The sequence below is a fragment of the Rhinolophus ferrumequinum genome, chromosome 22 (assembly GCF_004115265.2).
Source record: "Rhinolophus ferrumequinum isolate MPI-CBG mRhiFer1 chromosome 22, mRhiFer1_v1.p, whole genome shotgun sequence".
In the NCBI taxonomy this organism is placed as follows: domain Eukaryota; kingdom Metazoa; phylum Chordata; class Mammalia; order Chiroptera; family Rhinolophidae; genus Rhinolophus; species Rhinolophus ferrumequinum.
In genome coordinates, this window is record NC_046305.1 from 25,479,652 (window position 1) to 25,506,041 (window position 26,390).

At 41.9% G+C, this 26,390-nt stretch overlaps 2 protein-coding genes across 4 annotated transcripts in view; both read left to right on the forward strand.

The window, feature by feature from the left end:
- Positions 1-3,464: 3,464 nt before the first annotated feature.
- On the forward strand, positions 3,465-9,904 carry RAB29 (RAB29, member RAS oncogene family). Of its 2 annotated transcripts, none has more exons than XM_033093681.1 (6): positions 3,465-3,658; positions 3,838-4,085; positions 6,404-6,475; positions 7,144-7,325; positions 7,620-7,741; positions 8,036-9,904. In XM_033093681.1, exons 1-6 carry the CDS (start codon positions 3,603-3,605, stop codon positions 8,145-8,147), a joined length of 792 nt encoding a protein of 263 aa, XP_032949572.1. In that variant the 5' UTR covers positions 3,465-3,602; the 3' UTR covers positions 8,148-9,904. The 2 variants fall into 2 exon arrangements, with proteins under 2 accessions (XP_032949572.1, XP_032949573.1); XM_033093682.1 differs by having other exon boundaries at positions 3,488-3,528.
- A 10,988-nt stretch (positions 9,905-20,892) lies between these two features.
- Positions 20,893-26,390, forward strand: part of NUCKS1 (nuclear casein kinase and cyclin dependent kinase substrate 1) — a 31,209-nt gene continuing 25,711 nt past the window's right edge. Inside the window, exon 1 of one of the 2 annotated variants that reach the window (XM_033092438.1) lies at positions 20,893-21,102. In XM_033092438.1, the coding sequence (XP_032948329.1) occupies positions 21,086-21,102 (17 nt within the window). In that variant the 5' untranslated portion in view covers positions 20,893-21,085. The remainder of the gene's footprint in view (positions 21,103-26,390) is intronic. The other variant, XM_033092439.1, reaches the window with a different exon arrangement.

Below are 26,390 nucleotides of genomic sequence, written 5' to 3' on the forward strand. Positions count from 1 at the left end.
GTAAGGTGATGATTTGTTACATAATATACGTACACATTGTGAAAGGATTCCCCCCATTGACTTAATTAACATGAACACATCCATCACTTCACGTATTTACCTTTTTTTTTTTGGTGAGAACATTTGGAAATAAGCATTTTATAACAAACTTGGGCTCTAGTACTAACTCTTCAAAGCAGCAATATATTAAGGTTATTAAGGGTTGTGGAAAGAGGATAATTACATGTTGATTATTATTTGTATGTCTTAATATACAGTATATTATACTGTACAGTGTACTTTTACATAAGTCTTATTTATAACTTTAATATTATCTAATAACTGCAAAGTAAATATCTCCATTTTATGAGGGAGAAGCTGAGGCTCAGAGGGGTTAAATATCTTGCTCAAGGTCATATATTCATATGCAGATTTCTCTCAACCCAGTGCATTCACATTATGCCTGGAGCCAGATGAAACAGCTGGCCAAGTTGCTCCGGTGTATAGAGAACGCAAAAACATTCCTGAAATTATCACAAATATGGTGCCTGTTATCTCAGTTTTGCTCGTGAGACATCTTCCATTAGCGCAAAATAACTGTCTACTGAAGTACACAACATCTTCCAGGGGACACTCAAAAACATGGCTCCCAGGCGCCAGCCCATCTCTGATGATCCTTTTGCAGCGTAACTATAGGCAACACCACCAACCCTGAGGTCAGCCAGCTGACAGTCTCCTCAAGTTTGCTGTCTCCTTCAGCTGAAATTTAGAAAGTGAATAAAGCACAGTATAGTGCTGTTTACTGCACTATATTGTATTTTATTATAGGAACTAAATATAAGATCTTATAATATGGCTCCCAAGAAAATGTCTGGCTTGGAAATTTTTAAAAATTTTTTAAAAAACTAGAAAGAGGGGGCCGGCCCAGTGGCTCAGGCGGTTGGAGCTCCATGCTCCTAACTCCGAAGGCTGCCGGTTCGATTCCCACATGGGCCAGTGGGCTCTCAACCACAAGATTGCCAGTTCAACTCTTCGAGTCCTGCAAGGGATGGTGGGCTGCGCCCCCTGCAACTAGCAATGGCAACTGGACCTGGAGCTGAGCTGCGCCCTCCACAAACTAAGACTGAAAGGACAACTTGAAGCTGAACGGCACCCTCCACAACTAAGATTGAAAGGACAACAACTTGACTTGGAAAAAAAAGTCCTGGAAGTACACACTGTTCCCCAATAAAGTCCTGTTCCCCTTCCCCAATAAAAAAAATATTAAAAAAAAAAAAGGAAATTCTGCAATAAGGAACAACAGGGATGAACCTTAAGGACATCATACTAAGTGAAACAACCAAGTCACAGAAAGACAACTACTGCATGATTCCAATTAGATTCCAATTAGAGGTACCTGAAATAGCCACATTTATAGAATGAAAGTGGAATAGTGGATGTCAAGAACTAGGAAAGGGGGAAATGTGGAGTCACTCACCAATAGGCATAAGTTTCAGTTAAACAAGGTGAATACGTTCTAGAGATCTGCTGTACAACATTGTACCTATATTGCACACTTTTGTATTTTTTGTATTGTATTTCACACTTTTAAATGTGTTAAGAGGATAGATCTCATGTTAAGTGTTCCTACCACAATAAAATAATTTTTTTAAAAAATGCTTGAGGTTTGAAGGCTGAGTGGAGAGAAGAAGTAGTGAGGCCAGTGACAGAAATAGTGAAGCTAAGAAAAGGAGCTGTTGGGCCAGCCGGGTGACTCAGGCGGTTGGAGCTCCGTGCTCCTAACACCAAAGGCTATCGGTTTGATTCCCACATGGGCCAGTGCCAGATGGTTCAGTTGGTTGTAGTGTGGGCTCTCAACCACAAGGTTGCTGGTTCAATTCCTTGACTCCTGCAAGGGATGGTGGGCTGCGCCCCCTGCAACTAGCAACGGCAACTGGACCTGCAGCTGAGTTGCGCCCTCCACAACAAAAATTGAAAGGACAACAACTTGACTTGGAAAAAATCCGGGAAGTACACACTGTTCCCCAATAAAGTCCTGTTCCCCTTCCCCAATAAAATCTTTAAAAAAAAGGAAAAAAAAGTTTCTTTAAAAAAAAATAGAAAAGAAAAGGAGCTGTTTTATGGTGATGTAGTTAGAGGGAGGCTGTGGCAGGATTTCCAAGTAGAGGTGCCTGTATGGCCCGTTGAACATAATTGATTGACAATAAAGATATAAATAAATTTACGACTAAGATATTTGAGGCCAAGGGCAATTCACTAAAGAGTTTAAAAAATGATCAGCTCAGGAGCCAAGAGTCAAGCCTAAGGAAATACTCAGAGGGTGATGGGATGGAATGAAATGATGGAAGAAAAAGGTGATCATCAGAGAGGTAGAGAGAAAAGAAAGAACAGTGTCACAGAAGCCATATAAGACAAATTTCAAGGAATGGTCAACCATGTCAAAGGCAATGGGAATTGAGAAAAGACCATTGGAAATGAGTTTGAGATCCTGGGAGATGAGTAGCCCAGCCCGACCTTGTTTTGGGCTAAACAAGTTGTGAACCATGTTCCCTTCTTCACAGAACATATGTAAGACTTTCTATCAGGAAACCTAGGCAGGTCTCTTTTCTCATGGTCCTGCTACTTTCTCTTCTATTCCTGAGAAAAGCATGCGAAACAAGCTCATCTTGTTTGCCATTAAGCTCAGGTCCTCTTAACTCTTACCTAAAGAACAGGCAGGTCAAAAAAGTCACAGGCTGAAAAAGTTAAAATTATTTGCAAAACTATAGTTTAATTATTATTCATGAGCAACAGCAGCAACAAATGGAGGAGTACTCCCAGTGTACTCCAATTAGCTTCCAGCTCAAATGACATATGAGTAGTGTAGCTAGACTAGGGATTGTGGAAGTGAGAATGAGGAACTGTCTCTTGTTTTCTGTCTATCTTTACTGCTGTGGCTAGTTATTAAATGTTAATAACTAACATTTAACAGCATGGCTTTTTGTAAGGGTCAGTCTCTTGATCAAGTGTCCCTGAACTTGACTGATATTGGGGTCATGGGGGAAATATAAGAGTTGGCTTTTATCATGTTCACAAGATCCTGGGTTTGTCTACCTAACTGAAAAAATAGGAAATGGACTTCACTTGGAACATGAGGGATGATTCTTGAGCTTTTATTAGTGGAATAATTTCTGGAATCTATGGAATAATTTTTAATCTTAGCTCCATTAAAGATAATGAGGATTGGATTCTATCTGGGGAGGGATTTAGGCAGATGAGATCATGTCGAACAAATCGCCTCTGAAGGATCTTTTCTATTCCAGAATTATTTTAAAATAAGATTCCGAAGGGTTGAAGGAGTTCAAAAGCTTTGAAACTTTATGTAGTTTTTAAAAACCAAAAATACTGCATAAACTACATTTCCCAGGAGGCATTGCCGGCGACTCCCCGCACTTGGCTAGTCTCGTCACCGCGAGGTAAGCTGGGAAATGTAGTGCTCCAAGCAACCCTGCACGTGACGCGTCAGAATAGGCGAGAGGGACATCATCCCCTGTGTCAAGGAGTGAAGATGTGAGCCGCTCCTTCCTCTGAGTTTGGTTTGTTCAGTGAAGGGAGGGCCCTCATCTTCTGGCTCCAACCGGGAAATGAGCTGGCCCGGGTTTAGTCGCTCGCTGGAGCCACTCCGGGGAAGTACCGGCGGGTGAGGCACTGCGGAGCTTCATCCTGTTTTCCCACAGCTGGGCCCGGCCAGGAGGGGGAGAAAGTGCGCACAGCCAGGGGCTCGGAACTCGCACCCTGAGCCCCACCCAGGTTGCGGCCGCACGGGGAGGAAGCGCGTCAAGTTTAAGTGCAAAGTTTCCCTTTTTGCTTTCACGTCAGAGCAGCCCCAAAGGGCGATGGGCAAAATGCCGAACTTCAGTTTGAAGAGGATCCGGAGCCAAAGGGGTTAAAACCAGCGACACCCCCATTTCCCGCCTCCCTTAAAACATCCACCCCTCCAGCCATGGGCAGCCGGGATCACCTGTTCAAAGTGCTGGTGGTGGGGGACGCCGCAGTGGGCAAGACGTCCCTGGTGCAAAGATATTCCCAGGACAGCTTCAGCAAACACTACAAGTCCACGGTGGGAGGTAAGATGTCGCGGCGACACCGGGTGGACAAGAGGCCCGGACCACAGACTTGAGCTGTGGACTCCAGTGGGGTGGGGGACTCGGTATCCTTGGGTCCTTCCTCGGGGCAGGAAGTAGGTGTCTGGGATCCTGGAGGGAATGATTGCTAGGGTTCTGATTTGCATGTTTCTCTTAGGTTTCCCCCGTTAGGTCTATCAAGCCTGAGCTGACTGCCTGGAAAGAGATAGGCGAGGGTGTGAAGATGAGACACGGGGAAGGGAGGGGGAGAAAATAAGCAATTTCTGCGTTTAGCCGGGAAACTCTGAATTCGGGGGAACTCTGAACTCCTGCAGCCCTCCAAGAGGCCACGGACCAGCTGAGACCCTGTGGAGGGCCTGGTGAGGCGCCGACGGGGGCGAGGTGGGGTGTGCTGCCCTGCCTCTCGCGGGAGTTCCAGGCAGCTATAGAAGGAGTAGAAAATTGTTTAATCTGGCCCAGCTTGTTTTGGGAATGCCTCCGTGGGAGAGCCCCTTGGCCACACAAGCAGATGCTTATCAGGGCTGATGAGCTGTGTGGTTTTTGTCCATTGATTGCCTATATAGAGGCAACCTAGGAATTCTTTAAAGAATGTGAAATATACCACGTCTCTGACCTAACTCCCCACCCCTTTTTCTTAAACTGGGGAAGGGAGAAAGGAAGGGAACACCAAGAGTTAATTCATTTCTTTCCAGGTGCGGTCTTTGGACTGTTTTTTCAGAAGTAGAAATGGCTTTTTGTTAATTAGAAGGTACTTAGCTGGGCAGAGCTGGTGAAGAGGGAGAGTAACAAACATGTACTTATCTCCGTTAAAAAGAAAAAACTCGGGGCTGGCCCGGTGGCTCAAGCGGTTGGAGCTCCATGCTCCTAACTCCGAAGGCTGCCGGTTCGATTCCCACAGGGCCAGTGGGCTCTCAACCACAAGGTTGCCGCTGGACTCCCACAAGGGATGGTGGGCTGCGCCCCCTGCAACTAGCAACGGCAACGGGACCTGGAGCTGAGCTGCGCTCTCCACAAGTAAGATTGAAAGGACAACAACTTGAAGCTGAACAGCACCCTCCACAACTAAGATTGACAGGACAACAACTTGACTTGGAAAAAAGTCCTGGAAGTACACACTGTTCCCCAATAAAATCCTGTTCCCCTTCCCCAATAAAAATCTTAAAAAAAAAAAAAAATACAGAATGCTTAAATATTGCATGGGACATGTTTAAAAAAAATAAAACAATTATTAAAAAGAAAAAACTTGCACCAGTGTAACTTTTGAAAATGTGTGCTGGTGTTCATTATGGAATTCTAAAAAGTTACCAAGCATTCACATTGCAATTAAAACATCCTCCTTAAGAACATCCAGCAAAATTAAGGATTTAAAGTTTCAAAGACTGTTTCTCGACCACTTTACCCCTCACTCCTAAACAATATGAGGGTCCCTATTGCATGGAATTGGCTTAAAAGTGTCCCACTAAATGTATAGCAATTTCTGTAGTTTTCCTTTAGTAAAGAACATAATTAACTCTTGCTAATTTCTTTTCAGTGTTTATTCTGAATTTCCCCAAATTTTCACTTCTGTCCCAACTGTGGAAAAACATATTTCCAAAACGTAAAAATTATCCTATTTGTCTCCTTACCAGAAAGTTCTTCCTCTGGCATACTCATTGAGCGGAAACGCATGGGGTCTCAGCATCTGCATATGTGGCGGTGGGTTCCAGCACAGCTCTTAAGCATCAGCCATGCTGAGTCTTCTTCTTGGCAGTCCTCTGGGACCTTCCCACTTTATCCCATTCCTGCCCAAGATAATTCCCAAAGTCTTGTGGAGGATGTTGAATTCCCCCAAGGGGGTGTTTTTATCATAATGCAGTTGGATTAGAAACCAAGAGTGAAATTGAATGTAGAAGAGGCACAAGCCACCACATTTACCTCATTTCCCCCTTCTACCCCATCATCCCCGCCCTGAGAACAGCCCCTAAATCTCCCAGGAGCTGCTTAACCTGAGGTTAGGAGCTGTTTTCATAATTACCCCCACCCACCTATCCCCAGCCTTGGAGACAAGTAGTATCCAATAAATTGGTTTGACATGACAGTAAAAGCTGAAGATCCCCTTTGGAGGGTGAGTATGAATGATCTGCCCCATACTTAATACATGAGAGTGGGCTCATCTCAGCTTATTAAGTACTTAAAAATTAAATGAATGAATGAATAGGAGTTGTGTGTCCCTAGTGTTGTGACTGCGTATTTGATCTGAAATTTTCTGTGGATTGTTTAAAGGTAAGTTTTATTCAACTATATTATGCATATATTTTCAGTGGATTTTGCTCTGAAGGTTCTCCAGTGGTCTGACTCAGAGGTGGTACGGCTCCAGCTGTGGGATATTGCAGGTAGGCCGGGAGGACTCAATAGGAACAAGGGGAGACATTTTGGTTTACCAGCAAGCTACCAGAGAAAAAGTGGGTCAGCAAAACCAGAAGTTTTTTCTAAAGCTGGAATGACTGAGGTGCTCTGAGAATGCATGAGCTGAATAGACATAGAGCTTTTGTAGATGTTTTCTGCAGATGTTTTGCCTTGAATAAATGTAGAGTAGTCTCTATATGGGTGGAGATGGCAAGGTGGTGGGTTGTCCAGACGATAGGTGGATGCTCCCACAGCAGGGGGAGGGTGCTTTTTCCAGGTTTTCAGCTGATCTTGGTGAGAAATAAGATCCCCAGAAAATAGAAACAATAATTATAATCATAGCTAACCCTTATTATGTGCTAAGCACTTTTTCTAAGTCTTAGATTCACTGACTCATTAATGCTCAACCATGTGATAAAGCTACTGCTTTTATGCCCACTTTACAGATGGGAAATACGAGGCACTTGAAAGCTTGACTTGTCCAAAGTCACATAGATAGTAAATGTACTTGGGGAATCTGGGTGCAGAATCTGGACTCAACCACTATGCATACTGACCTCTCTCTGACAATGAAGGTAGAAAGAACAGGGTGTCAGAGGGGCTTCTAGGACTGGGTCTCAGGATCACCTTCTAAAGAACTCTCCTGTCTTCCCAGGGCAGGAGCGCTTCACATCTATGACACGACTGTACTATCGGGATGCCTCTGCCTGTGTTATTATGTTTGATGTTACCAACGCCACTACCTTCAGCAACAGCCAAAGATGGAAACAGGACTTAGACAGCAAGCTCACACTGCCCAGTGGAGAGCCCGTGCCCTGCCTGCTCTTGGCCAACAAGGTACGTGGTCAGTCTAAGAAAATGACCCCTGGCCTCAATCTGTGTTCCGAGAGTAAGTGTATCTAAAATACACTTTGATTCTGGGCATCCACTTTCCCTTCTCAAGTTGGCAAAATCATCCCTATATCCTTTCAAGGGATGCTCAGTCCTCTTATGGGAAGAATATTGACTGTAGATTTTAGATGCTACTGTTCATAGCCATTGATGGAAAGGTTTTAAATCCACAAGTATCTGAGCAGTGTTCTTATGCCTGGGATATTTATGATATTGCCTTCTATTTCCTCTTTTTGCCAGTGTGATCTGTCCCCTTGGGCAGTGAGCCGAGACCAGGTTGACCGGTTCAGTAAAGAGAACGGTTTCACAGGTTGGACAGAAACATCAGTCAAGAAGAACAAAAATATTAATGAGGCCATGAGGTAAGTACCCCATGCTGTTCTGGGAGTGGGCACACAGAGGTACTCATCTTCCACTGCGGCCCCTTGGACCTTCTTTTCTTGTTTCTGAGCAAACAAGAACAGACTGAGCCACTGGAATGCCGGCTTCTGAAGGTCAGGGATGCTGTCTTCTCTCTTTAGATAACTGGGGGAAAAGGGGCATTTAAACCTTGTGGTTTTACTGAATGCCATCTGGTGATAAGACAGACAATGTTTGCTGTTTCTCCCTTTCCTCCATCTAGCTGCTCAGCCTTTTTTTTTTAATTTGTTTTTTAGGGTCCTCATTGAAAAGATGATGAGCAATTCCAGAGAAGATATGTCTTTGTCCACCCAAGGGGACTACATCAACCTACAAACCAAGCCCTCCTCCAGCTGGGCCTGCTGCTAGTAGTGTTTCTCTTGTTTTTCCTCCCCGTTCTAAGAGGTCTTTCCATCTCTTCCCTTTGTTTGCCCACCCAGCAATTTTATTAAGTACATTTGAACTGTCTCCTGCCGACTATACAGTAAGGACGGCCATCATCACTAAGAAAAGACACCTGGGACCCATGTTTCTGAATCTCCTGCAATTTGGTTCTCGCTTGCTGCTGGCTCACGTGACCCAGTTAGTGCCTTCTGTTAAGAAAAATCATCTCATCGCTCTATTTGTGATCTGGGATTTTGTGGGAAGGACTAGAAATCAATATCTGTGTTTTAAGGATCATAATTCTCACCTGCTTTTGAGCTTATTTTCCATCTGATGTAGGTTGATATCTCAATCTGATATGACCACAGTAGAGAGGCAAATGAGACCAAAGGTCATTTCCCAAATTCCTTGGTGGTCATGGCTTTCAGATTCTGTGTTGGGCTTTGAATTTAAACATCTGATTTTGAGATACAGAAGGAGTGGGGTTGGATGTCTTTGGGTTTGGGGGTCCTGGAGGTGACCCAGAAGTCACTGTATGTTTGAAGCTTCTAAAGTCATAATTAGCTTTCTTTTGTCTTGGCTTCAAGAATAGTCAAGCTTTTAAAATGTCTTGTGTGGTGAGAGCATTTCTTTCCCCAAAGAAATTCTCATATTAGGGTTTTCTAAGTGTCTCCATACCAGTGGGGTAGGGGTGGAGTTTGCAGGTTTCTGGATTGATGTCTTGATGCGTAATGCTGCAGGTGACATCAGTTGGCTGTGGTGCCCAGTTGTCTGTTCCTCTGAGCCCTGGGAATCTGAATGGAAGAAGAGGGAGAGGTTTATAAAATGAAACCCGGTGGGGCAACTTCCTTACGAGCAATCTGGGTGGGTAGCACTTAACAGCCATCGCAAACAAATATTATGTCAGACATTTGCCTGGGGGTAGGAGTAGATAAACAGAAAATCACTAGGTGATGTAAGTGCTAAATCGGGTATGGTTTTTAGGATAACATCACTTCTAGACAGTTTAATTTGTTATATTCTCACAGGATGGTGATGTATAACCGACCCAAAGTTATGAATATTCTTAGTGAACTCACATGCCTGGAGTTCTTTGAGAGACACTTATCTAAATAAGTGTCCTAAGCAGTGGTTCCCAAGTCTGACTGGTCAGAACCACCTGGGAAGTTTGTTAAAAAGTTTTTAAATGTTTTAAGATTTCTATGTCCCAACCTCAAACCTATTGAATCCAAATATCCAGGGGTGAAGCCTGGGACTTTGTTGTTGTTCTTCAAAGCTTCCCAGATTATTCTGATAAGCCTGGTTTGGAAACCATTGCTGGCAAACTTCATAAAGATGCAGAAACCCAGGCCTCGGCTTCTGTTGGGTCTCTTAATTCTCCAGCTGATTCTGGTGTACACCCAATTTTGAAAATTGTTGTCCTAAGAGAGAGATTAGAGGCCAAATATTAGAAAGAGAATTGGAGCCAAGCATTCAGTGATTGGTTGGTTGGTTGGTTGGTTAGTTGATTTGTTTGTTTGTTTGTTTGTTTGTTTGTGATGCCAGTTATTATAACTTTTACACAGTCTTTTGAGACCTTGAAGTTCTCTTTTGTATTACCCTTTTCAGGTAGTGTTTTTCTTACAGTGATTCTGAAGATAATAGTGGAATAACAAATTCCTTTTATGTAAGAAGAAAATTGATTTTTATTCACTGGTCTGAACCCCTGCAAAATCACAAATAAATGGGAAATAAGTCTTGTATTCATAGTAGTTATTGGCCTTTAATGTGAATTTATTAAAATGTTATTTTATGCTGATTGTTCAAGAGTATTATGGAAGTGGAGACTTCATTTTTCAAATACCTTCTTTAAAAATGAAGGTAAGCGGTGGCCGGATAGCTCAGTTGGTTAGAGCGTGAGCTCTGAGCAACAGGGTTGCCGGTTTGATTCCTATATGGGCCAGTGAGCTGTACCCTAAGCAACTAGAGTGAAGACAACAAGCTGCTGCTGAGCTGCTGGAGGGGTGGCCAGATGGCTCAGGTGGGTAGAGCGTGTGCTCTCAACAGCAAGGTTGCTGGGTTGGACTCCCGCATGGGATTGTGGGCTGCGCCACCCGCAACTAGATTGAAAACGGCGACTGGACTTGATGCTGAGCTGAGCCCTCCGCAACTAAGATTGAAAGGAGAACAATTTGACTTGGAGCTGATGGGGCCTGGGAAAAAACACACTCTTCCCCAATAAAGTCCTGGAAATACACACTGTTCCCCAATTAAAAAAAAAAAAAAGAAGGTAAATGTTATTCTGTTTATTTATTAATTTACTAGTACCAGTTGCCTAGTACCAATTCAGTACTTGATGTAACATCCCAAATACTGTTGGGAAATGTGACCAGTTTAAAAAATTGAATTTTCTGACTTAGGATAAACCTGCCTTTTCAAGCATTGCTAGAGGCAATTGTTAGGGCCTGCCAGCCCTTCTGGATTTTTCTCTCCCAGTTGGTGAAATTACAGGCCTAAAACTAATTAAAGAAGAAATTGAACTATAACTAATTCCTCTCTGTGTCCCTATTCATAAAGAAAAGGCAAAACAAAGAGGAAAATATTTACATGAATCAAAATATGATTATACTAAAAATATCAGATCCTATCATTCGGATGCCACCTCTTGGATAAAATTGTTTGGAACATGGATATTGTTGAAGCCCTTTCCTAGAGAAGTTTCCATATTTAAGACAAGATGCCCCTCCAACCACTCAGCTGGTCTATGGCCAAAAAGAAAACATAAGCATTCCCTATAGAGTGTTCTAAGAGACCCAAGGCATTCCCTATAGAGTGTTCTAAGAGACCCAAGGAAGGGCTGAGAACAGAGCTGTGGGATTGTGACTGCCCTGGCTTTCTAGTCTAGACAGAATAGCTAAGTGACCAAACAAGCAAAGAAAAAGAGACCATGGGTCAAGGAAGGCCCCTCAGCAGGAAGTGATGGTTTGCTCTTTTGTTACTGCTAACGAGCCAAAATTACTGCAGTCACTTTTCCTAGCTATTGCTAAGGTACGTTTGGGTTCCTCATTTCTTCCTGTTGTCTCCAGAGTTAACTCTTTTTTAAAAAAATTTTTATTGGGGAATATTGGGGAACAGTGTGTTTTTCCAGGGCCCATCGGCTCCAAGTCGTTGTCCTTCAATCTAGTTGTGGAGGGTGCAGCTCAGCTCCAAGTCCAGTTGCCGTTTCCCATCTCTAGTTGCAGGGGGCGCAGCCCACCATCGCATGCAGGAATTGAACAGGCAACCTTGTTGTTAAGAGCTCACGCTCTAACCAATTGAGCCATCCTGCCACCTCCAGATTTAATTCTTTTCTTTAGTTGGCCTGTCTTCTGTCCTCAAGACGCTGTCCCATCTAACATGAAGCTTTCCTACCTGTCATCCTTCTATAGACAGTGGCTTGCTTTTGACATGATCTAAGGCCCTGGTTAGAAGATGTGAAAATCTCCACAGTATTTTATAAAATCCAGTGACCAGACTGCCCAAGGAAACAAACCTCAGTACCCATTTCCCCTCCACCCCTCTTGGTTCACTATGCATAGGAAGAGTCCTCAGCTGTATAAATGACTCATTTATTAAAGCCAAATAATCTCCAAAGCTGCAAGCTGGAATAGTTAGGAAGCCGCTAGAAAATGATGTGTGTTGGAAAAACTGTACATGTATTTTTGATTCAGCCATAAATACCAGACACTGGAGAATATATCTACAATATATCTTAATTGTTAGAAAAACCCTACCTTCTCTTTGACTTTCAAGCATAATCTGACTTCTCTCAAATTTTATCTCCAGAGTTTCAGTAGAATAATGGTATTCCTCTACATTAGGGTTATTCAGGGAAAGGAATTGGCTTGTGCTGTTATAGAAGTTGGCAAGTCCAAAATCTGCAGAGCTGATGTCCCAGTTCAAATCCCAAGGCTGACAGGCTGAAAGAAGCTGATACTCCAGTTTGAAGGCCATGAGGCAGAAGAATTCTTGCTTACCCAGCAAAGGGTCAGCTTTTTGTTCTAATTAGTCCTTCAACAGATTAGATGAGGCCCATCCGCATTAGGGAGGGCAATCTGCTTTACTCAGTCTACTGACTTAAGTGTTAATCTCATCCACTCTCACAGAAACACCCAGAAAATGTTTGACCAAATATTTGGGCACCTGATGGTGCAATCAAGTTGACATAAAATTAGCCATCACATGTACTTAACAGTACTTTATTATGTGATGGTACTGTTGTACCTTTTCTTTACACTCTAATTTGATTCACACTCAAAGTCCATATGATTAGGAACTAACTACAGGTTAATGGGAATAAAGAGGAGAAAGCAGATGGGAAGAAGAAGGAGATATGGTAGGCATTTTATGATTTATCATGAGAAGGGCAGTCAAGTAGCATTGAATACCAATGTCTGGTTTGGTATAAACTCAGTTCTGTGAGCTTATGTGCTTCTTAACGGTATCTTGGAAATATGAAAGCCAACAGTTCTTCCTTTTTTATGTTTGAGGAAATAAATGTCTCAAAATTTGACTGAAAGGCAGTTGGTTAAATTTGTAATAAAGCCAAGACATAACTGCAAGGTGTCTAATTCCATATCTCCATTCTGTCCTGTAGGTTTCTGGGGAACATTTGACCTAAAGAACCTATTTTAGAAAGTAAGTCTAGACATTTAGAGAAACAGAATTGACCCCTTTTGGGTTTGAAACTTTTGGTTTCTATTAAATTTTGAGACCATGTTCATGTGTGGAATAGAGATTAGCATGTAATTAAAGATGGGGCTAAGTTCAGTGCAGTTTGAATAGCATGCAGTACAGTTATATCCTAAGAGGTTTAACTGACAAGTTCCACTTCCTAAGAGATGTCACCCAGATACAGTTACTATCATTTAATTTTGAATGTGAGCTGTCTGGTTTGCAAGTATAGGGATTTTAACAGCCATCCCATTTTCAACTGTTGCTGCCAGTAGCTAACATCTGAGTATTGGTATAAGCCAAATATTCTGAGCACGTCACATGGATTACTTTTATTTTTACAATGACTCTATGATATATATAAATGAGGACACTGAAGCACAAAAAATCAAGGCTTTACTCAAGGTTAAACAGCTAGCAAACTGATGTGTAACCTGAAGCAGGGTGGCTCCAGAAACTAGGCCCTTTACTACTGTGCACTGCCTCCCATTTGGTATGTGTGTGGTTTGGTGGTGGCATCCTTGAAGTTTTTCCATTTAACAATTTTTCAGTATGGTGGAAATTGAAAGTAATTTATTAAATGGACATATAGGTTTTCTACTATCTTTATAATGAAAATTTTTAAATCTACTCATTAAGGAAAATGGAGAAAAGAAGAAAAATCCAAACCACCATTCACTTACATTTTGATAAATTTGTTTTCAATCATTTTTTTAATGACTTTTCCATCTTTTTTTTAATTTTTAATTTTATTTTACTGGGGAATATTGGGGAACAGTGTGTTTTTCCAGGGCTCATCAGCTCCAAGTCATTATCCTACAATCTAGTTTTGGAGGGCACAGCTCAGCTCCAAGTCCAGTTGCCGTTTTCAATCTAGTTGCAGGGGATGCAGCCCACCATCCCGTGTGGGAATTGAACCTTGTTGTTAAGAGCTCACACTCTAACCAACTGAGCCATCTGGCCGCCCTGTTTTCAACCATTTTTAATGCAAAGCTTTTTTTTTCAAATAATTGTATTTACACTTAAATCATTTTAGATTACATACCTTTTACGTATCTAGTATTGTAGTAGGAGTTGTGGGAGATATAAAGATTTATGCCATAGAAGTTCAAAGGAAAAGGAGGTCAAGAAAGATTTCTTAAAAGGAAGTAGGACTTGGATGGATACAAATTGTGAAAGAAGTGGGAATAGGAAGAAAGGGAGTTTATAATTCTTACCCAGATTTGGGAACTAGCCAGTAGACCAAAGGGCTCATGCTGTAGAGCAGTAGAAAATAAGGTTAGAAAGATTTTCGACAGATTGTATAGGTTTTTAATTAATTTAGCTGACAGTGGATACCCACCATGTGCCAGGTACTTTTTTACATGCATGGGATGAAGACCTGGGGAAGAGAAGGTTCCTGCCCAGGAAGGGCAATCCAGAAGGGAGTGGGACATACAAAAGGACTGCATCTCACTGCAGGCAGTTCCGAGTCTACTTCTTGTAGTCATGGGGGGAGGGGCAGGGAGGGGTAAGAAGGGAGATCAGGAAAAACCTCATGGAAGATAGGGCACTTGAGCTGGATAAGTGTTACTAACTGGAGGACTACAAGAGGAAATGCATTCTAGGCAGACAGAATAAAGTGAATAACAGCATGGGGGCATGGAGTAAATAGCATAGTTGCTTAGAGAGCAGTGGATGTTCATTATAGCTAGAGCTGGCAGGGGTGGAGGAGGGGACTGTGAGAAAATTAGGCTGGAGATTGGGCCAAATCAAGAACTTCGTAGGCCATGCTGAGGCATTTGAACCTCTCTTGTAGTGGAGAACTATAGAAGGGTTTAATTTTTTTTTTTTTTTTTTTAGTTTTCTTATTGAAAAATACATAGACATGAGTACATTTTTTAAATTGGCTTAAAACAACAGAAATTTATTATTTTATAGTTCTGGAGGCCAGAAGTACTAAATGGGTCTCACTGGGCTAATTTCAAGATGCTTTCCTTTCTAGAGGCTCTAGGGCAGAAACATTTTCTTACTTTTTCTACCTTCTAGAGGTTGCCCACATTCCTTGACTTATGGCCCCCTTCCTCCACCTTCAAAGCCAGCCATAACTGGTCAGGTCTTTCTCAAATCTCATCACTCTGACATCTTTTGCCCACCTCTCTACTTTTAAGGACACTTGTGATTACATTGGGTCCACCTAGATAATCCAGGTTAATTTCCCCATATTGAGATCAGTTTATTAATTCCCCACCCCATATTCATAGGTTCCTGAGATTAGGTTATGGACATTTTTGGGGGGTCATTATTATGCCTGCCACAGATAGGAAACTGAGGAGTAGTGGGGTTAAGGAACTTGCCTGGGGTCACACAACTAGTTGGTAGTAGAGCCAATAATAAAATTGTTTTTTTAATTCAAATAATACAGACATGTTTTAGAAGGAGATAGAATTCTTTGAATATTCTTCCAGATTTTTCTCTGCATATACAGTCCCAGCTGTCCACCCTTCCCCTTAAAAAAAAAAAAAAGGCTCATATATGGCTTCCTGCAACCAGTCTTTTTTTTTTTTTTTTTTTTTAAATTGGGGAATACTGGGGAACAGTGTGTGTTTTTCCAGGACTCATCAGCTCCACGTCAAGTCATCATTTTTCAATCTAGTTGTAGGGGGCGCAGCTCAGTTCCAAGTCAATTTGTTGTTTTCAATCTAGTTGTGGAGGGCACAGCTCACTAGCCCACGTGGGAATCAAACCGGTGACCTTGGTATTATGAGCACCACCCTCTAACCACTGAGCAAACTGGCCGCCCACCGGATGCTCAGCTCCAAGCCTACGTCATTGCTTCTCACTGGTCCATATGGGAATCAAGCCTGCAACCTTGTTAAGAGAGTCATCTGACCCCCCCCCCTTTTTTTAATGTATCTTGTATATCTCCCCATATAAGAACATATAGTTTTACCTCATTCCTTTTAATTGCTGCTTAAGATTGTATGAATGTATTATAATTTATGAAACCAGTTACCTATTAATGGATGTTCGGGTTGTTTCTTTTTCCTCTCTTGATGCCACAAACTAACATCTTTATTTATTTATAAACTTATGTGAAAACTTCTTTAGGAATCCCTAGAAGTATGTCAAAGAGTACACACACTTTAAGTTTAAATATAGTGCCAAATTTCCCACCAAAATGTTTGTACCAATATACACTCCCACCAATTGGGCCTGAGGAGCCAGTTTACTCTATCCTTAGCAAGACTGCTTTCAACCTTTACCAATTTGGGAAGTGAAAAGTTTTTCAAATTATTTTTTCTTATGAGTGAGTGTATTTTTTAATATATTAGTCAATTTTATTGTGTTAGTCACCTATTTGTAGCCTATGTCTGTTTTTATTTTGTTGTCTTCTTAGTGGTTTTATAAAAGCTCTTTGTACTTGTATATTAAAGATATTAACCATTTGTCATACACATTGCAAATATTTTCCCCAGTTCATGGAGAAATCTTAAGCGGAGTGATACTGGATTTGTGCTTGAGAAAGCTCTCTGGTAGTAGCTTAAATGCTAGTGTAAAGTGTTTAGACTTTATTATGGAAGCTGTGTGGATGGGGTGAGCACCATGCTTTAGGAAGGTAGCATTGTATATTACATCTACCACAGATCACCAAAAACAGGAGAGAAGAAAAGTGCAGGAAGGGGGGACGCTTTGTTTGGCATAGATAAATTGAGCTTTTGGGCATTCACGTGGAGATGTCTGTTAGGCAGTCAGGATACTGGGCTGGAATTCAGAGAGGCAGAGAGGCTGGCGGTAGTTGGTGGACTCATGCGTATACTGGGTATGGCTGAAATAGATCAATTGCCCAGGGATGGTTAGGAGATAGTGGTGAGTGACAACACCTTGGACATTCACAGTGCTGAAAGATGATTATCATCATTCTCACTGTCACCTTTTCTCTGGCTATGGGCAGCCTTTGTGAACTCTGTTCCCAGGGCTTAAGGATGGTTGTGTTCTGTTGGAGGAATAAAGCAGCTGTTGGATTTGGGGGTTTTTCCTTCAGTGAAGACCATATAATCTATTCTGCTTCCCACAGTGCTACACAGTGTACAAGCTACTTTCACAGGTGAGCCCATTTTTTTCTTGTCATTATGTGAACCTTGTGAAGTAGGTAAGGACCGGTATAATTATTCCCATTTTACACTTGAAGGAGCTGAGGCTCAGGAGTTTGAAATTTGCCAAAGGTCACCTAGGTAGAAAATCATGGTGCTCAGAGACAGATATTCTTGATTACAAGTTCAGTGCTCTTTTTGTTTTACCGTGGAGGTACCCTTTCAGCAATGTTCACTTCACAATATTTGTCAGTGGTTTAGATGGATAAGAGAATGTCTCCTTCAATGTTACAAGGAAAAGTTTTCTATGGATTTTATTGGTGTCAAGCAAAACAAGTGTTAGTTTTTTGGGTGTTTTTCCCTCAATTTAAACTAGATGTCAAGTTGTACATCTTTTTTGTTTTAGTAGCAGAAATCCACCTAAACTTAGCTCTTACCATTCTTAAAAGTAGAGAGGCAGCAACCAACTGAATGGGAGAAGATTTTTACAAATAGTGCCTCTGATAAGGGGCTAAAAGTAGAGAGGAAGATGGAAGTCTAGAGCCAAAGAACTATAAATTTCAGAAAATGAATTTAAAAGTTTAAATTGATTTTGACCCAACCTTTATCTGGCTGTGATCTGAGGGCAAAGGAGCATCCTTCTTAACCATGAATCTATCTCCAGGCAGGCTCCTTGACCTCTGGATTTGCAGAAATGTTAACCAGACACACAGCTCTTCTGTCCCTTCCTTTCTTCTGAGTATGGTGGGGCAGAGAGTCAGCAGGTTGGAGGTAAAAGTTTAAAAAAAAAAAAAAAGCCTAGGAGAAGCTTTCTTTAATTCCTGGCAGGGTCTTTAAAGAGAGGTGACTTTTTGTGTTCTTGTGGTCAGCAGAAGCAGTGTCTGTCTTCAGACCTGGATGGCTGACTTTCATGAGGTCCCAGAACTGGAAGTGCCCAGCACACAGTAAATGCTCAAGCATTTTTATAAAACTCTCAGCTACTATAGCATACTCTTGAAGGAAATGGGTCTTTGTTAGAGACTGGAAGGAGGAGTCATCAGTCCTACCGCTCTAGCACTGTCACTTCTTACCGGTTTTTAACATACAGGGGAGAAGGCAAAGGCTACTTCTCAAAGAATAACTAAAGTCAAAGGAGAAATTAAGCATTGGGTTTAAGTGGCCATTAAATCTCATTTCCAAGGAAAAGGAATTACTGGCTTTTCTGTCTCCTGAGACTTTTTTGTTTTCATAATTTTCATAGTATTGTTATGTATATGTCCCTTCTAAAAATCTAACCTATCATATGATCAGTGTCTTTCTTCAGTTTCCAACAAACTGGTTGTGGTTGCGACAGGTGCCCCAGGCAGATAGTTTGAGGATGGGCTACAGGGAGCTCACGTTGGAGACTGTATTCCAAGTTCTCTTAGCAGCGAGGGAGACAATGCTAGGGTTCTTGTAGGCATAATTCTTTACTAAAAAGTAACTAGAAGTTCAAGTCTTAAGTTACTTTCTTCCTAAGAGACAGTGTTTGTTGAAATACTGCGTGAATAAACAAATGGAGGGAAGATGTTAACTGAAGCTGAGGTGAGGAAAGAGGTAGGATATGACCCTCACCTTGGAAGAGGAAGGACCTTCATTCAATGTATATGTGTATATTGGCCTTGAACTAAACTATAAGGCCAAGGCCTGGAAGACCTGTGCTGAACTTGACAACTGCCTGGACATGTTGACTGTGGCCAGTTCCTTTCATTACCTAATAAATGAGTAACAAGAACTCCTCTGCTTCATCTCACAATACCAAATAATGGTATTTGCTAAAAGACTAGCAATCTGCCCTAATGAAACAGCCTCCCACAAAATCACTCATGATCACTGCACCACCCCAGTCTCTGCACTGGCATTTTGACAATAATATAGCTGACAATACACTTAGTCAAAATATATTCAGACGCCCGTTGGCTATCATAACAGAAACAGAATGGCTATCAAAGAAACAGAAAACAAACGTTGGCAAAGATGTGGAGAAATCAGAACGCTGTGCACTGCTAGTGGGAATGCTGTGGAAAATAGTATGCAGATTCCTCAAAAAATTAAAAGTAGAATTATCATATGATGTAGCAATTCCACTTCTGTGCATATACCACAAATAATTGAAAGCAGAGGCTCAAAGAGATATTTGTACACCCATGTTCATAACAGCATTATTCACAATAGCTCAAATCTGGAAGCAACCCAAGTGTTCACTGACAATTGAACAGGTAAACAAAATGTGGTACGACATACAATGAAATATTATTCAGCCTTTGAAAGGTAGAAAATTTTGATACATGCTACAACATGAAGAATGAACCTGGAAGACGTTATGCTAAGTGAAATAAGCCAATCACCAAAGGACAAATACTGTTTGATTCTACTTATATGAGGTTCCTAGAGTAGTCAAATAGTCATAAAAACAGAAGGAAGAATGGCAGGTGCCAGGGGCTAGGGAGAGAGGGAATGGAAAGTTAGTATTTAATGGTTAGTGTTTCAGTTGAATTTGATGAAAAAGTCTGAAGATGGATGGTGGTGATGGTTGCACAACAATGTGAATGTACTTACTGCCACTGAGCTATACATTTAATTTACGTAATGCATCTTTTTACTAATAAAGGGAAAAAAACATTTAGATAAAAAGGGTGGAGTGACATGAAAAGGCAAAAGATAACGTTAATGCTTTACTGGTATACTGTGCTTTTCTCTTACCTTAGAGTACCCAGATTTTACAAAGGAGAACTTCAGGGGGCAGACAGTGATGGGTTTGTTTGTTTATGGCATGTGTCTTCAGTTGGTTATTAACAGGCTGCCTGTGGCAGGGATGGAAGTCTATTTTTACAATGGCTGGGTAAACCTTAGCTGTTCCCATAGGGATCCTGAGCTCTGCCTCTGAGTTTTAGGCATCCAACAAATGTTCATGGATTTCAGTGGAATGATCTGCATTACCTAAATTATTTAACTTGGGTCTTTAACCAGTCCCACCTACCTCCACCCACGGATCAGGTCATCCATCTTTCAAAAATTGAATTTAGCCATTTTAAGCACTTACATAGCGCTTATTGTGTGCCAGAGATAGTCCTAAAGGCTTTTCATGTATCAACTCACTTAATCCTAATAACCTTATAAGCTAAGAACTATTGTTCCCCATTTTACACATGAGAAAACTGAGACACAGAGTTAAAGTTATACAACTATTAAGTTTTGGACCTGAGGTTCAAACCGAAACATCTTGTGGACCCAGAGCTCTTGCTCCTAATCATTGGGCCTCCGTAAGAAATGTCTGAGTCAGGGACTTTATTAACCCTGAAGTAGACCTCAGGTCCAGAATGGAGAACGGAAATTGGGGTGAAGTTATTATTTGAGTATGATCCTGCCTCTGTGCTCCAGCAGCGGTTGGACCCCTGTGGGCTAATGCGAAAGCGAGGGGAAGGGACTTGTGGGTTTAAGGTCAAATTTTTTGAACCTATGGAATTTCCCTCCAATTCTGAAGCAGCCTCATAATGACGAATCAGCTGCTTCTCCCACAGGTTTCGCTATTAGTGGAGTTTCTAGATGATTAAGGCAGGCGAAATGAAATATAATTAAACTAACACTAAATGACATTGGCTCCTATATAAACCCTTTTTTCTAGTCGTTCGAAGATGCGACCCAAGACGAATCTGCAACTCTGGAGTAGAAACCAGGGGGCGGGCCGACCAGCGACCATTTTTGTTTTGCGGCCGTGCACTCTCAGAGCATCTTGACTAACAGGAACCCACGGAGGAGGCGGAGCCTATCAGAAAGTGGGGCGGGGCGTAGGAGACGTGATGATTCAAACTGACTAATGAGCTCGGCGCATCTGGCAGGAACCGCCAATGACAGGGTGTGTAGGGGCGGAGCCCATAAGCCCTAGTGTGTTTGGTTGCACGGCAGCTTTGGCGCATTTTCGGCTGGTTTGATTCATCCATTTTGAAGAGACGGGGGAGCGGGGGGCTCGTCTGATTACGGGGCCCTGGACCTAGGAGCGACAGAGTTTGAGAAGCCAGCAGCTCGGGGTTCGGCGGCATCGGCCCCCTTGGCCGAAGTTGGGGGGGGGCGCCGAGCGCGCGGGGTGGGGGGGGGTCCTGGTCTTTGGCTTCTCAACTCGGTCCTGTTTCGACAGCGAACATGTCTCGGCCTGTCAGGTCAGTGCGGAGTCTGAGGCCTGGAACGGGTTGGAGGGGTTGGGGGGTGGGGTTTAAGTGGTCAAGGAGTGGGGGACACAAGCCTAGAGTCAGCTCTCACCGCCACGCGCGGCCTCCCTTTCGGGGCCCGCGCGCGCCCTTGAGCGTAGGGGGCCTTGCTGGCGCGTGGGGCTGCGCGGGGGTGGCGGCCACGCGCCCATGCGCGCTCCTCCCCGTGCCGCTGCAGGGCTTCGGGCTGCTTCACGGCCGCCCCCACCCGCCGCACTGGAGCGGGAGCGGGCGGGGTGTTCCCTGAACCGCGAGCGGCCGGAGGGGGAGGGGTGTGAAGTCAGCGCCCCCACCCAGGCCCCACCTACTCGGGGCCGGCCCCTTTGAGCCCGCTGGGGAGACATCGGCGGCCTGGGGCTGGGGCCCCTACCTTGAGTGTTGAGGGGGCGGAGGCGCCCGTATTGACTCCCCCACACACACTTATGCTTGCCTGGGGGCCTGGGGGACTCAGCTGTCTCTAGCAGCCCAGGGTGTTCCACACCAAGGGGGAGGGGCAGCACTGCCACCAGACCCCGCCTCCGTCCTCGGGGGTCGCTGCGGGCCCCGCCTCCCAGATCGGGCCGGGCGTGGGCGGGGCCGGTCCTTCCCTTCTCTGGCAAAAGTGAGAGTTGGGAACTGGGCGGTGGAAAATAATGACTGCCACCTCTACTCCAACTCGGAGTTCTGAGCGGGTTAATCCCCCGAGTTCTCCCTTACCCTCCGACCAGAAATGTCCTTCCTCGGGGATATGTCCTTCCTCCGGGAGGTGCGGGTTAACAGAACAACCCAAATCCCGTGTGGTTCTCGTTCCCGCTAGCTCTACTTTTCATCCGGCGTACACATCTCGGACGTTTGTGTAACCCTCTGTGCCCTGAATAAGATTAATAATAAAGGGGCTGGATTCCGTTAACCATTACACTTTATTCTGAGAATTTCAACAAGTTTGATGTTCCCCAGCGGACGGTGGAATCGCCCTTTAGCGTCCTCCTGGCTATTGTATGGAATGTACCATTTATAGAGGGGTGTGGCTTAATTCAATCTGTTGTGGCCTTAAAAAGGAGAGCTGTATTATTTTTAATGTGATGTCCGTGACGTTTTTTGATGTAAGGAATTGGCTACTTCGCATAGTGTTTTCTGGATAGATAGGTAAAGGCTTCTTTTTTAAATGTTTTAACAGTTGTTGCTTCCCATTCTTCATTCCAAGTTTTGTGAGAAACGGAAGTATTTTGACGTAGAGCTCTAAAGAGAGGTTTGGAACCCCGGAAAGGGTTTTGTTCCACACCGTTCTATCTCCTGACTAGACCATCCGTCTCCAACTGGTGGTGGTGGTATAGGACTGCATACCCTGCGATCTGGTTGGGCATGAGGAGAGTGCTAACTACCTGACTGCTTTTCTGCCTTCTAATTTCAACCCGCATCTCTGATAACTCACCATCGAAACCGGGAATGCTTTTGCCAACTTTTTGGCAAGGAATCTAAGTAGATGTTTCAGGTTATAGTATGTGTGCATACTCTTTTGGCATAAAATTGACCGATGTATCTCATCAATTTATGTAGAATATTTCCTTTAGGATCAGATCAAATAGACAATATCATAATAAAGATTCATTTCATCCGGATTGGATCTTCTGTCTTCTGGAAGTAAATTACTGAGTGGTGAAATTGGACTGTTATTTTTCTCTGCCTTTTAACTTAAGTTTTACTAGGTTTGGGTGACTATTATCACTTACCTGCCTGAGTTTGTGTTTCCACATTTAGACCTTGGGACAGGAACAGAACATTTTTTTACTTGAAAACTGGATTATTAATACCACCAGGTGGAGACAAATACAGAGGGTGCCAAAAAAATGTATACACATTTTAAGAAAGGAAAACTTAAAAATGTAATACTGAATATATACCAATAAAAAGATGAATGCAAGTCACGTTTGACTTCTGCAATTACAAGAGGTGCTCAAAAGTGGTTATCAGCAGCATCCAGACATTTCTGATTACGGCAAACTCTACTGCTTGAGCAACGTTGACCAGAGTGTCCACTTGTATACATTTTTTTTGGCACCCGTGGTATTTAAGCACATTCTATAAGTTTTTTGGAGATATTGGGAATTTTGCACAACTCTTTCTTGCTTGATATGTTATTAAAAGTAATTTTAACTTTATTTTCTTCTATTTGATGAATGAAGTTAATATACTGTGGGCTTTTTTTGGTCACTTTCACATTAATTTCAAAGCAACTTGATTTTTAATTATATATTTTAGTGATAAAGTCTCTTTGTAACTATTTCTTAAAAATCTTTAATATACTCATGACCAATAATAAAGCAGAAATAATTAAACTTGAGTTGGGTGGTTTGTTAAATTTTGCAATAAAAAAGTCGGCTTAGGGAAGTGCTTTTGTTTCAAGGTATAGTTGAATCTACTGTGTACCTGAGGGCATTTGACAAACATTACTGATTGACAATGATATCAGAAGAATGGGTCTTATTTACAACAAACAACAAAGCATGTAGGAAAATAATAGTATCAGCACATCTTTTAGAGTATGTTTCTGCCTTTAAGCCTATATGTAATTTTGAGGTTTTTCTGGTGTTTTCATTTTTACTGTAAATATTATTCATTTTTATATTAATCTAAGCATTTAAAGATTTAGAAATGGCTGCTTGACACGAGTTTCCAAATGAAAGGAATAATGAACTGATCAGCTCCAGCAGGGTTTTCCATTGATAGTATAACATATCTAAGTAGTTTTGTTCATACAGTGTTGTTATCCTTAACTTTTACAGTATCTGACTCATTGTGTATAAATGAGAGCTCAAATATCTTAGGCCTTGGCTTCAAATTTATAGCATAAAATCACAGTCTTGGAACTAAAAAGAAATGTACGCAACATCATTTTACAAGGGACTTAATGGGGACCTGCACAAGTGCCTTGTACCACACACTAGTAGTAGATGCCAAAATTTGGCCTAAAGCCTCGAGTTCTCTCCTGCTGTCCTGCTCATCACTCTGCCCCTTTACTCACAATAATCACTTTACCTTCTGCCTGATAAATATTGATGTTATTGTGTTTGGAACCTTTAACTTTTCAAAGTGCTTTCATGATTCATCTTTGTGAGGAAGGAAGAAAAAGATGAGAAAGTTCAGAGATTTACTGACTTGCCCAGACTAGAAACCAGGTTTCTTGAAATTCATCTTGGTATATTCTGCAGATTCTCCTCCCGTATTGAAAACAGTCCAACTCATTGATATCTTGCCTTATTTAGTACTTGAGATTGGAAGGAACCTTTAACATTGAAAGTTTCTATGTGAAAGCCTAGGCTCTTGCAGGTTGATAAAAATTACCTTTTTTTTTTTATCATGTTTATCATGTTGAGAATTAACTTTCCCAAGATTCCAGATTGCTTTCTTTTCCAAGAGAATTTTGCTTGAGATGTATCTGGATTCTAAACAATCGCTATATTCTCTCTTACCAGAAAATTAGTTTTGAAAAGTCCTCAGTTAAAGGGAAAACTTGGAAACTTGAAAATTCAAGATAGCATTGATTTATGGTGCCCAGTATGTACAGGAAGACATTAAAAATTTAGTATCCTAGTAAATGTGGTTAAGGTGAGCCTGGTTCCTTATATCTCTTCTTATTCTCTAGTTCCAGGTTGTGTGTGTGTGAGAGAGAGAGAGATTTTTACTAACCATGGATCTGTACATTTTATTATTACTTACATGTCACTTTCCTCTAAAAAGACAAACTGTGCTGTAGACTTTGCCTTCAAAGATACCTCATCTAATAACTTGCAAAGCCTGAATAATGGGAGGAGTTAATTTTATAACAATACTTAAGTATTCAACATTTCCCAACATATATGTAGTTAATTAAGCTGAAAATGATAGTACAGTGTTTAAAGTGTGGTTTTTAGAGTAATTTACTGGACAAATGTTTACTGAAAAAGCAGTCACTTCTAGAGGCTTCCACTTTATCTTGTTTTATCCTTATTACAACCCTGTAAGGATTTTTTTAAAAAATCCTACGTAACATGAAATAAGCTTAAAGAATATGTTACTTGAGGTCATAGAACTATTAAAGCAGAGCCAAGATTTGAACCCAGATTTTCTGAATACAAAGCTGGCATTTTTTCCATGGTACCAGTCCTTTCTTCCTAGAAGTATTTGACATGAAAATGGCCAAATGTTTTTTATTTAGTAATCTCTTCAGTGGTGAGTACATTCTGACAAATTCGCGAACTTATTGCCAACGATGTTGCTGACCTTTTTTGATATCAGAGAGATTATTCATGATGAATTTGTACCAACTGGACAAACAGTTTTAACCACGTTTACTATTTGGAAGTGCTGAAAAGCCTGCATGAAAAAGTTAGAAGACCTGAACTTTTCGCCAACAATTCATGCCTCTTGCATCACGACAGTGCACCAGCTCACCCGGCACTGTCTGTGAGGGAGTTTTTAGCCAGTAAACAAATAACTGTATTGGAACAACCTCCCTACTCACCTGATCTGGCCCCCAGTGACTTCTTTCTTTACCAGAAGATAAAGGAAGTATTGAAGACATTTTGATGACATTCAGGACATCAAGGGTAATAGGACGACAGCTCTGATGGCCATTCCAGAAAAAGAGTTCCAAAACTGCTTTGAAGGGTGGACTAGGCGCTGGTGTCGGTGCATAGCTTCCCAAGGGGAGTACTTGGAAGGTGACCATAGTGATATTCAGCAATGAGGTATGTAGCACTTTTTCTAGGATGAGTTTGCGAACTTAATTGTCAGACCTTGTACATAGGTTTTTAGTACTATATAGAAAATAGGGAAAATATAGCCCAAATGTTTTAAAGAGGAGTTTTGTTCAACTAAATACTTCAAATAATTTTCAGAGATACTTTTTAATTTATTTTTTAAAAAACACTAGAACTTAAATTAAGTGTGGTTCCTTCAATTTACCATTGATGACTTTGAAGCCAAAGGAATTCAAAAGTATAGACGAAATATAGCAAAGCTGGATTTAGACATGAGTTTTAGCTGTTCTTTCAACTACATTTACATTTACTGATACTTGATTCTACATAGAATGTATTACTGGCCCACAATCCCTTTGTTTGAAACCATTGGAGCCACATATGTTGGGAAGTTCAGATTTTTCCAAAAATTGTAGAAAGGTGACAGGGTGTCTGTACTGTATATTAATATACCATCACCAGTGAGCCTGGGGTAGTGCTCCTGTGAACCATATTACTGTCTTTGTAGTAAAACTTAACTAA

Coding starts and splice junctions, on each gene's coding strand:
- RAB29 (XM_033093681.1), top strand. CDS start 3,603: ATGAGCTGGCCCGGGTTTAGTCGCTCGCTGGAGCCACTCCGGGGAAGT. Junction 4,086..6,403: donor CTACAAGTCCACGGTGGGAG/GTAAGATGTCGC, acceptor ATATATTTTCAG/TGGATTTTGCTCTGAAGGTT. Junction 6,476..7,143: donor CCAGCTGTGGGATATTGCAG/GTAGGCCGGGAG, acceptor CTGTCTTCCCAG/GGCAGGAGCGCTTCACATCT.